General features: G+C 40.6%; 1 protein-coding gene across 5 annotated transcripts in view; it reads right to left on the reverse strand.

The window, feature by feature from the left end:
• The window catches only part of NUP210 (nucleoporin 210), a 74,958-nt gene that overhangs the window by 16,559 nt on the left and 46,026 nt on the right, over positions 1 to 12,373 (reverse strand). For all 5 annotated transcript variants that reach the window (XM_009566999.2, XM_054076427.1, XM_054076426.1 and 2 more), the window contains exons 21-30: positions 11,427 to 11,555; positions 10,611 to 10,738; positions 9,493 to 9,628; positions 9,126 to 9,188; positions 8,338 to 8,517; positions 6,900 to 6,980; positions 5,643 to 5,774; positions 5,292 to 5,450; positions 4,327 to 4,418; positions 2,709 to 2,883 (exon numbers count right to left, since the gene is read on the reverse strand). In XM_009566999.2, coding sequence (XP_009565294.2) covers positions 2,709 to 2,883; positions 4,327 to 4,418; positions 5,292 to 5,450; positions 5,643 to 5,774; positions 6,900 to 6,980; positions 8,338 to 8,517; positions 9,126 to 9,188; positions 9,493 to 9,628; positions 10,611 to 10,738; positions 11,427 to 11,555 — 1,275 coding nt within the window. The remainder of the gene's footprint in view (positions 1 to 2,708; positions 2,884 to 4,326; positions 4,419 to 5,291; positions 5,451 to 5,642; positions 5,775 to 6,899; positions 6,981 to 8,337; positions 8,518 to 9,125; positions 9,189 to 9,492; positions 9,629 to 10,610; positions 10,739 to 11,426; positions 11,556 to 12,373) is intronic.

A 12,373-nucleotide genomic window follows, 5' to 3' on the forward strand; every position in this document is an offset into this window, starting at 1 on the left:
TGAAGTAGAAAGTATAATTCTACTTAGTTACTAGAACAGGAGTCGCTTGCAATGTATGTAGGAGTAAGGGATGAAACTGTCACTGTTTCCTCGGTTCCCCTGCACCAGGTTCCTGACAGCCTTGGCTCCGTCTCAGCAAAGGTTTGTCCAGAGGAAGATACACGAGCAAAACCTGCAAAGGTGTTCCCTAGTAATCCACGTCAAATAAATTAACAGCCACTACAACCCGCTGCCCCTCAAACAGGCCTGCAGAGGGTTAACAGGGCACTCAGACGTGGAAGGAACACCACGCTCTTGAGCTGTGTGCTGCGGTGGCTTTCCTGACCAGCACTGGCCACACTCCGTACTACATCTGTTCTTTTTATTGTAGCTGTTGGAAAATAAATAATGGAAGGATAGATAAAGCAAAATTCTTCAAATATATAGAGAAAACTATTTTAAAAGCAGCCCCCAAGCTTATCTTGTAGGAAAGCCCCTTTTTTTTTGTTTATGACATAAGAGGCTCAGCTAACATGTAAAACTCTGCAATCTGAAAATGTACATGTCAAAACGTAAAAAGGAAAGGACAAATTTGGCCTCAGGCAAATTGCATGGTGAGCCTGAAAAAAAAAATAATGTCCCTAGAATATCACTATATGTAACTGTCTGCTCCCCGGGCTGATATAATCACTTAAAATTTCAGTGCAGAGAGACATCTGCCCGGCTAGCTGAGGTTATAAGCTAAGATAAACACAGTTTCCCTGACAGATTTTCAAGCTTGTTTTACTTTAAAGTCTCAGAAACTGTCCCACAAGGGACAACAGCTAAATATAACATTGATGAAAACAGCTACTTATTGTTAAAGTGTCGCAGGTTTTAATGTTTTTTTTTTACTTTACAAAAGCATTCCGTTGAGTGCAGCTGGTACAGGCAAGTGCTTGGCTTGCTTCTGTGCTAAGCACACTGTCACCTCGTACTTCCAGCATCCTGCTCGGCTTACATAAGATAGTCTTTTTTTGAGCAAAGTTGAAGGTCTAAGTGTTACGCGATGCTGCTGCAGCAGTTTGGTTCTTAATTGTGTACAGTTGTAAATAGATAAAGCAAGAACTTATGAAAGGAAGGACGGCATGAAGGAGAGAGCTCTGCCTTGGAATGACACAACACATTTGAGCTCATCTCTTGCTCTGTCACAAGTTTTTCTACGTGACCTTCAGCAAAAGCACTCGGACTCTCAGTTCTTCATCCACAACATGAAGGCAGTGGCACGTATCACCTCACGGGATTACCGCGAGCTCACAAATATCAGTTCCATAAAAGTAGTATAGTCCTAATAAGGACAGGAAAACAAATCAGTTGTACAAGATGCTGAACTGAGATGGTTCCTACTACAAAGAGTTCACAAGCTTAATATAGTGCACTGGCTGCACAGCTTTGCGATGGCCTAACTGCGCATGGGAAGAATGCACAAAGAGGGAATTTGACTTCAGTACCACCATGTACTGAGTAAATGTCATCTGAGCCAACCCCAAACTCATTTCATGTCTTTTCACTTGCTGGATCCAGCAGTGAAGGGAAGAAACAAGGTCATCTCTAACAGCGCTGTAGAAATCCACTGCCACTGCCTCGCAGCAGGAGCAGCGTTAGTGAAACTAAGTCACCGTTTCTTTTTCCATCCTCCATCCAGGCAGACAGACGTGCTGTCCTGCAGACAAAGCTGAATATTATGGTAAAAAACAAAATTCAAACTGAAAAAACTCCATCAAGCCACTTCACAGCAATCATAATAATTTAACTTACAAATAACTTAATACCAGCACTCGACAATGTGTCCTTCTCCTTTAGCCGGGACACAGGAAAGATGCTGGCGGAGCAAAAAGGGATAAGAGGAAGTGGAGCAGTGGGTATCTCAAGGCTCATATTGCCTGATGTAGAAAGTTTTTGGCACAAGGATGTCTGAACAGGAATGAAGGACAGATGTTCCCTCATGCCCAAGCAGCGAGATACATTAGACTTCATAAAACAGCATTCAACCAAGAGATGAAGTTTTGAGACAGAAAGATGTTTCATTAGCCTGGAAATAAACTGCTGAGTTTTGACCCTCACTGAAACATCCACATTTCGGTGCACACAGGGCAGGCCTGGACATCCTCCTTGCCAGCTCACCAAACACAGGCAACACAAGCTGAATTATTGCATCTGATAAGACAGGCTCTCACGTGCAGATTCTTATTATGTGTAACAGCTGAACTGCTGGGAAACAGCAGAGAAAAGGAATTTTTTTGGCCCTGTACAGTTACATGGCTAATGTCTTGAAAATCTAGGTATTGCCTCACACCAGGTGCAACACTAACCTTCAGTACTCCAGATGACACTTTCTTTTTTCACACACTGCAAAGTGTGTGTCTATGACATCAACATATTTTTTTATTTAAACTTCTGTAATTGTCTTCTAACAGAGTTTTAGGATAAACTTAATTTTTTTAAAGTTTAAGGCATGTGCACACAAAGGCCTTTTCGTAAAATCTACCAAACTGAAGAATTTGCTGGGATTTAATGTTTATCCATCCAGTTTGGCAAACTAGACTTTTTTCCAAAGCTCAGAACTGACTGTTCATTCCTATGCTTCACATTTTTCAGGAGTGTGGCTCAAAACATGCAGTTAACGACGCCCATTGCAGCAGTAAATAAGTACGGCTAACAGCAAACTACAAAGAAAGAGATGAGCCTACCTTAACAGCAACTACGATGGTCTGGTTGATCCCGAACAATTCTTTTGAAATCACTTCAATTGTTGAGGATCCGATCAAAGACCCGGAGCTGAGGAAACCTCTCTCATCAATTGTTACAACAGGAACTTTGTCTGGTCCGTCCAGGACACGGTAACTCAGGGAAGCCACCGGGTCTCTTCAGATAACAAAACCAGAAAAACAAATCAAGAGGTGACACCTTTAGTGGAATCAAACCAATTTTACACCAATACATTATGCAAATCTAAAAGACTACTTGGTAGGTGGTTTTTTCCATGCAACTACAACAAAAGTGGAAAAGCCTATGCTCTAACCTAGGAAAGAGAAGTTTAAGTTCTGATTCAAGCTCACTTGGAAGAAGTCTTATCTGGGTTTAGGCACATATTATCTAGTTTCCATCTGCTGTCCTGCAAGGTCACCATTCACTGATGCAAACCCGATTCCAAATCATAACGGCTAAGGCTACAACATGCAGCTTCTGCCATCGTTTTCCGTAAATAATATTTAGAGGGAGGTTCGTCTGCCATTGGTCTGTTATTACAGATCAAGTCCAGGATTTGATTAAGGAGATCTCATCAGTTTCCTGGAAAGGGCTTTGTAGACAAGGTTAATTTCTGTAATAACCTCATCATGATATCTGCATACTTATAAAGTAAGCAAGTTCATAAACTGTAATTAGTGGGCATTCTGAGACATTAGCTACTTTTAAGGATCACTTATGACACCTTCTACAAGTTGTGTAAATGAATTTTTCTTTCTCCTAAGCTCCTCCACTGAGACAGAAATACCCTACAGTATCCTAGGAAAATAACATTACAGACAGATTCTAGTTAGCCTTTTCTTGGCAGCAGTGTAATTGGGTTTGGTTGCAGAGTTCAGTCATAGGGGATCCCACAATGAATAGCGAAGAGTGAGACAAAGGAATGTACACACTGATAGCCAGCAACTTAATGACTAATTAATCAGAAAAACTGCTCAGAAGAGAGAGCAAACCAACATCAGTAAGTGACTACAAATGACAGTGCTCCTATAGAACTCTTTCAAAAGCAGATGCAGAATGAACATGGTCACTAGAACTCCAGCGAAAACAATGGTTCCCACTCCTTAAACAGGAAATGCATGTACAGCTCCACGCCCAGGAGATGTCCTACTGTCCGTATCTGCACAGTATTATGCCAGGAAAACCACATTTCAGGTCTGAAATGTCAATCTTTGAAAACAGATTCTGTAAAAAGCACTTCTCGTTTGGCAAGGACATTTTAATCTCAAAATCTAGACATGGTCTCTGTGTAAGAAATCGAGAAGTACATTCCATAAAGCCCTGACTGCCCATAAAAACTCTCAGGAAAGCTGTCTGCTGCTTTAACTGGCTCAGCATCTTTTAAAACGAGCTAAAAGTTCCAATTACTGAATAAATTTTCTAGCTACAATCTAACTAACGCAAGATTAATACACTATTAACCACCAGAGAAGCTATGTAATAAATGGATGTATTGTGATATTCTTTTTAAAGGATTGAAACAGTTTGCTTCAAACCAAATTGCTTTACTGCTTTGATAAACCCTTCACACAAATCACGGTATGAAAACTGACCACTGACCTGTTCGTCTGAAGCTTAATAAAGGAATTCGGTGTCATTAAGATCTGCTCTGCTTCTACTTCAGGAGTGACCAGATGAAGTTTTTCAAACACCTGGAAAATAAAAGTCTTGGCTTACTTGTGCTTGCTGTGTGCAGCAAGCAATTTATTTCCACTTGTTTCACCTTCAAAACAAAAAAAAATCCAAATAAAATTGTGACCTTTTTTTTACCATCTATAATATAGATAAAAAAAATGAAAATTAAACATGAATATTTGAGAACAGGACAGGCAGTGCCTTATACAAGTAATTCTGATGAGCATTTCTTCCTATGGCGATAGTTACACTATGAAACAGTATGAGAATTGAAGTAGATCTGTCCAGTGAAGCAGTTGGAGACCCCACTTTCACCCAAGTTCCTTTAGCCAACCTCAAATCTGAGCCCACGACCTGAATGCCCACATGACGAACACTCTTCAAACACATTTTCTAGCTCTGTTCCATCTAAAGGAATCCAGTTCACACACTTTAAAGCTGCTCCCACAGTAAGTGGGACCAACGAGGGGATTCATTTCAGAAGCCAATTCCTGATCTAAACTAACACATTTGCACAGACACGTCTGAGAAGCACTATAAACACAAAGTACTGTTGTGCAGACGGGAACTACAGCAGCAGAGTTCTCTCACTGCTCTAACACTGCTTATCCATAAACCAAAAGTCACCTCCATTTCAGGTGGTCTACAACAACCACCAACGCCTGAATTTCATTCCGGTATCACAGCAGCGCGTGACTGTTCAGCACAAACCTTGCCAACACTTGGAGAACTGGGAGCCTTCCAAACAGCGGAACATTATACTAAGGGCTCAAAGATTAATCAAAGCTGGAACTACTTCTTTGCATTTCAAATTCCTAACTTCAAATACAGACTCTAATTCAGCACTGAAATAGATATTAAAGTGTCAGCTGTGAGGAACATGATCGTACCTGAATTTGGATTTCATCAGACAGTTCTTTTGCCATGTTATGAAACTGGTTGGCTGCAGGATGAAGGACCTTCACAACAACTTTCAGGCCTGTTCTTCCCTTTACTCTGCCGTAAACATCCATTGCAAAGTTATATTTTGCAGGCAGCTGAAAAGAAGCCTTGGACGGGAGAAAGCGATTGAAATTTTAGTCATGGAAAGAGTTGACATTGATAAAGAGGAAAAATCAGACCCCATGCTGACAATGGACTAAGTGGAAGGAACAATGTTTTCTCAATTCTCATTATAGGGCTGTTTCCTTTTCCCAGGATATACTGACATGCAAGTACACGTACACACACACACACTTTACCTCACTGTGTCTTGTCTTGATATCCAGAACATCCCTCTTTGTGACAGACCAGTGGAATGTTAACCCTGGGATCGCATTGCCGAATGAAAAAGGCGTCTGACTGCTGGTGATGCCCATCACATAAACTGGCATCTACAAACAGAGAAACCAACTTTCTTAGATAATTCTAGAACGCCAACCAAACCTGCACAGAGCACACATAATTAAACCTAAAATTCATTGATCAAGAGAGGCATTTCTTACAAAAGGAACACTTTGGCCACTGGCTACGTTGCAAGGATATATCAAGCAGAATAACCAGCAATTTATAAAAGTACATTTTAATATATCCTCCTTTGCTATGTGCTCTACTCAAAACAAGCCCCAGTTTTCCAATGAGTTCATTTGTCCCATTAATATTATCAAATCTTTTCATCTTAGTGAAGTTATACACTTGTACCTTTTCTATATCTTTGTTTAGATGATCTCCCTGACCAGCTCTGCTCTGGACATCAGCCTTCCCTCTCCAAGTCTCCAAATTAAGACAACTTAACATACGAACACAAACCAGGGATCTTTGACTTCTTATTTTTGATCTTTAAAGCAATTAATTCACCTAGGAACCATGAGCTAGAACCACTACCATTCTGGAATTTGTAACTCACGGAGGAAATACAGAGTCTTAAAAAATACTTATTAAAAGATAATTTAAATAGTATCTGTCATTCTGGACATAGCAGATAAACCATAGATTTTTAACGTACAAAGGAAGAGAGTCTCCAGTGCAACCACCCCTCTTCCCGCAGAGGGTGGTGGACCCCTGGAACAGCTCCCAGGGAAGCAGTCATGGCACGGAGCCTGACAATAGTCCAGAAACCTTTGGCCGATGCCCTCAGCCCCACAGTGTGAATGTTGGGGTTGTCCTGTGCAGGGACAGGGGTTGAATTTGGTGATCCTTGTTGGTCCCTTTCAACTCAGGACACACCGTGATTTTATGGTTCTAATAGAATGAAGATGTGAGAACCGTTCTCCGCGTTAAATGACGCTTCTTCAACATGGCCTGAATTTCTGACAATCAAGCTGGTGTACAAGGCAAACTTGTTCCAATACATTTGGCTCTGGAGCTTCTTCACTCATTCCTGCAGCAGCAGTGGGACCCCTCAGAGCAGGTGACCACCCCAGGAGCTCGAGTGGTATTATTAGATGACCTAATCAGAATGGTCACAGCTCGCAGGTCAAAATGTTAAAGCAATAAAAGCTAATGACAAATTAACTAACCTGTGTGCCAGTTTTCATCCGTGTAATCGGCGTGCGAATTCTAACAGCTGTCAGCTGTACTACTTCAACTTCCACTTTGTCCTAAAAATGAGGAAGGAAAGACATTGTAAGCACTTGTCAAATGTGAACTAGATTTCACTTTCAGGAATTACCAGCTATTTTGCTGTTATCTAATCATTATTGCCATGTGATCTGCATGGGACTTAGCACAGAAAATATAGAGGGATATAACTCAGTAGGATGAAAAAACAACAAAAGCATGAATGCTGGACATTGATAAGCATTTATAATAAAAATGCCACCTAAATTAAAAAAACCCAAAAGCTCTGATCAAAATTATTGGTGACATGAGCGATGGAGTCGAGAGGGAACCAACAGCAAGGACCTGGATCATAGTGCTCCACCAGGGATGAACAATTCCAGTGGGTAAAGGGCATCGAGAGAATTAAAAGGAAATGTGAATGGTAAGGAGCAAACAGGACAATGAAGAATAAAAGGCTACTCTAGTGTCTCCTCTTCCCATATGCTGACATTCCTGATAGTTTTCATTCCTACTGTGTACTGGGGAGGAAAGGTCAGACCTGGATCTCACTGGACAGCGATTTAGCTTTCAGAGTTCACTCTGCCTCCTGCCAGAGCACCAGGGCAGACCGCTGCCCCACAGTACAAAGCATGGACACATAGAGAGATGTATTTTTTTAGATGACTTTGCCTCCCCTTGGCCCGTGGTGATGCGTTTCAAGCTGTGCAGCAGCTGTCCTGCCTTGACCTCAAATGAAGAGCCATAAGATTTGGCTCAAGTTTTCCTGTTCTTAGACTCATGCAAGTGCCAAGGACTTGAGCTCCCTTATAGGTCTACTCAACGGCTCCCTTACGCTCAGCTAGCAGGAAATTATCCAAACAGAGATTCTGACAGAATACAGGGATTTATTGGTTGAAATTTGTAGATGGATTCAAACTGCAGCACAGAATGACAGCTCTCTATACAGCCTGTCTATTGCTTAAAAAACAACACTTTCCTTCGGCAACCATTATCTTCTGACTCCTATTGACATAAGAAGCTGCTAAACTCTATAGTGATGAAAGCAAGGATAACCTCCTCCTGTTTTAGAAAGGCTTTTTTAGAAGAAGGGCTTTTCTAGATTTGCTAATCAATTTTAAAGATACTCAATGGACTGTTCATAAAGTCTTCCTGGGATATCAGTAGAACTTTAAGGTACAGCAAGGTTTAGTGTTGAGTTGGAAGCGTCACCAGTGCCAGGACATGCATACATACAAAGGCCAGAGAGTAAGAAACACTAATTTTCCATCTCATTAAGGAAACCAAGAAAGTGCACAAGGTAACATTACTAATGCAAAAAAGAATATTTGTCCCTTTTGAGACAAACCCATGAGTTAAGAGCCTCTTTTAGCTCCAAACAGCATCCTAAAATATTACCTGAGACACCACCACAAGCTTCCCTGTCTCTGCATCAACAGCTTGCACCACTCCCGTTACCATTCCATTCCCAACCATCATTCCTCTGACAAGTCCCGTGTTGTTCACTGAAGCAATCTTCTCATTGCTGATGGAGAAAATGATGTTCGATTGAGGCTGAGGGCCTCCTTCTGAAGTGATCTGTAATTAATAGCACAGAGAACAACTAAAATTAATCAGAACAAAAATCTGATCGGTTAATGTTACAGGGTATAGTCCTTTCCTGCTCAGCACCACAACATCTTCAGTAAGAAAAGGCTGACTGAACCATCCCTGAGGCATCTGAAAGCTTATTTCTCCTGCACACTAGTCCTTGCATGATGTCGGACTAGGAAATACATGAGCTAAACACAAAACATGATAGACTGCTGCTACCTACAGCCCAAGGAGTTTCAGAACAAAGCACCTCACATTCTTCTCACCACACATGGTACAGCTCTGCTTTGTGTTGTGGTTTGTAGAGGTAGCCCACTATGCTTAATTTCACAGAGGGGACAGATTTATTAACATTGGTATTTTAACATTGGAAAAGCTGACACTCCCTTGACACCAATAAATCCAAACCCTTTGATCTGGCAACACGGTAAAACGGGAGGTGGCTCAAGAATGCAACTATTCTTGTTAGGAGGAGCAGTCAGTGTGAACGCAGTTCAGCCAAGCTGAATATCGACTCTTGAAAATTAGGTTACCTACATTTATTGTAAAACAGATATTACAGAAGAAAGAAAATATGTAAGGAGATACCTTACCTGCAGCATGGCCCCAATAATTAGGGTCACTTTCCTTGGCAGTAGTCTAAATGGGGGAAAGACCTAAAAATAGAGATACAAATAGTTGTCCTCATGCTATTTCAATTACATTAATTATGTCACAAAACAATACATACAAGTGTAAGACTGGGTCTTCACTTGCTTAATTACAGTAAATCAAGCATACAGAAACTTAACAGTTAAGAACCACCATGAAATCTGAAACAAACTACCATTTGGATCACTTCTGGACAGAACAATTTTTCTGGCAAATTAAAGACTACGCTATAAATTAACTACAAACCCTGTTGCGTTCTGTCATAACACAGATAGTGTTTACATGTATGTTTTATCTGAAACTATTTACTTCAATCTGTTGTGGAGCAGAGTTGATCCTTTGTCCTCTTTTGTCAGTAACAGTTGCCATGAGACTGCTCTGTCCGATGGCCATTCCATGCACGAGAAAAGCAGCAGTGTGGTCATCGAGAGCTTCACTGAGTGGGCTGGAGCGAAGAAACACATTGCAGGAGAGAAGTTCACCAGATAAATTACATGAATAACAACCACAAAGGATTTATCAAAGAATTTATTTAACACATAGTCATTCTTGTGAAAGACCGCTAAGTGACCATGTCTTAAGTGAAATGAAGGCAACCGTCACATTTCTATGCGTAACATCATGGAACGGCTTTGTAGGCTGTGTTTTATCTTAAAATGAAATACCTGAAATGCAAATGAAACCAGAGTGTTGGCTGGAACAGAACAAATCTCTGTGAGGGAGCCCAGTAACAATTTGACCACTACGGACAATTGTGGCACAAGCCTTGATTCCATACCTTGACACTCTATTGGATTAGGATAGATAAAGCCAAGCAGAACTGCGTGGTGTACGCAAACACACCTACACACCACCGCATGCACAGCAGAACACTCTTTACTGATTGTCTCAACACTAGAAATCAACAGTCTAAAACTTTTTTCTGTGATTGTAATCACTGCACTTAGAGTCTTGAAAATAAGGAGCTTCGAGGCAATAAGATGATTCAGCCTATCAGTTTCTAGAAGGTTAAGTAACAGACAACGAGTTTGATATGACCAGATATGTCTTCACAAACAGAACTCTTCATCTGACATTACTTGCCAAGTCACTGCTTCCAAAATGCATAAGGCTCCATGAAATATTATAGCAACAGAATCATCAAATTGTTTGGATGGAAAAGGCCTTTGAGACCTTCGAGTCCAACCTTACATAAGAAAACAGGCTCATTCATCAGGCAATAAGATTTAGACTGTTAGCTTAGGCGATCTGCCCAACACATAATCTTTTTTTTTTACCATTTATCAGGTAATTAAAACTTTACAAAAAGAAAATAAATAAAACCTTGGTCACTGTACAAAACCATGCCTCCAAGCCAATACTTACACTCAGTTTTTGCTTATTCTGTCTATAAACAATTAGCAGATTAAAAAAACCCACAAACTTACACAAGCGAAACAATCTCAGATGCTGCCCTTAGTTTTAGATCCATGATAGCAAAGTATTTTGCCAGAAAAGGTTTCTTGGAGTCATCCAGAACTCTGACATAAGCTTTAACAGTTTTTCCAATCTCCACCTGAAACACAGTGACATCCAGTCATTCTTCATTTAAACTGTTCTCACTTATTAGTATAAAAGTTTTGATTTTATTTTATATTATACTTTCAGTAGGGTATTAGCGATAAAGCTCCAAGGTTAGATTAGCACTGATTTTACAGACTAATCCCTGCCAGCTATGGTTAGCGTCAAATTAAATAAATGAATTCAGGTCTTTCAGCTGGCAAGGGCATAATTAAAATATCCAGAAATATCCACACTTATTTTGTATAAGATGCACACAAGCAGGCAAGTAAAGTGAGTTGGAATTTTTTCTTTTGTTTGTTTTAAAAAGACGACATATGGAAAACGACCTTGTGGCAAAAACCTACTCCTAAAAGAATTGCTCTCCTGCACTTTAAACAACAGGAAATGTAAATGACCACGTTTGTATAAATTACGAATTAACACTGCTGTGTAAATGCAAAAGTTGAGGTTGCTGCCACACAGAACATGAAGTAAGACACAATGGATACTCTGAAAGACTTAAAAGGTGAATTTGAGAGCAAGAAACAGAAACACAGGGAGATCAAACCATTTCTTTGAGGTCACACGACTGCGGCAGAGGGCCCAAACCACTATATCGTGTCATCTTGTACAGGTCTTGCCTTTATGTTCATGACTAGCACAAGGAATCAGCTAACAACGCTGGTTTCAAAGCTACTAACCTTGTCAACAACTCGGACGTACAGTTCCTGTACATCAGATACATAAATTTCAGCTTTCGCTGGTGCAGGGAAAACCAAGCACAAGTCATGAATCATTACAGTCACTGATCCTGGAAGCAGAGGATGCACCTGCAATGCCAAAAGAAAATTCTATTACAGCACTTCTTATTTTCATTCGTCATTCATAGGATAACATTTCTATCACTTTCAGGGCAGACGTGGTTGGATGCAGAAGTCTCCAAACCTTAAACACAGATAATTCTTCCACCAAATTAAAAGTAAAACTGCAAAGTATATGTAAAAAGTATCACAGTATTGGGCCTCTGGGCAGCAGCTAAATCAACCTATCTTAATCGAGAAGCAGTCTGGTGTCCTGTTATTCTCCTTCTGCCACTGGAAGGACAAAACCTTCACCACAACTCATTCAGAGCAATCAAAATTTTCTTTGTGAAGTGAAACCCAAAACTATAGTGGGCCAAAAACCTCCGCAACAGAGACTATGCTTATAAAGCATTAGTATTGCTTCATACAAGATTCATACTTTACAGTTATTGCTTTGAAACAGAATGAATAGCTAAAACCTCGCAGCAGATCTTCCCAAGCAAGAGGGCAATGGACAAATGTGCAATTTCTTTCCTATAAGCATTATGAATATTTAGTAATTTTTATACGAAGAACATATGCATTACACTTCTCAGAATACAGCGAGAATCAAAGAGCGAAGGAACAAACCTCTGCATACAAGTACAAGCCCTCAGAACTAGACACAGGTCCCCAAGGCCTCTCCATACACTTTCCGAAGGCTGCGCATCCACACTTTGCTAACATTGTCTTTGCAATTCCCGTGCAGCTTGCCTGCCCTGGCCACACACCTTGGGACAATCCCAGCTATGCTCCCCACTTTCACAGATCCCTTCACTCCAGGTGTCGGTGCCCTATTCTGTGTA

The sequence above is a fragment of the Cuculus canorus genome, chromosome 11, assembly GCF_017976375.1.
Source record: "Cuculus canorus isolate bCucCan1 chromosome 11, bCucCan1.pri, whole genome shotgun sequence".
NCBI lineage: Eukaryota > Metazoa > Chordata > Aves > Cuculiformes > Cuculidae > Cuculus > Cuculus canorus.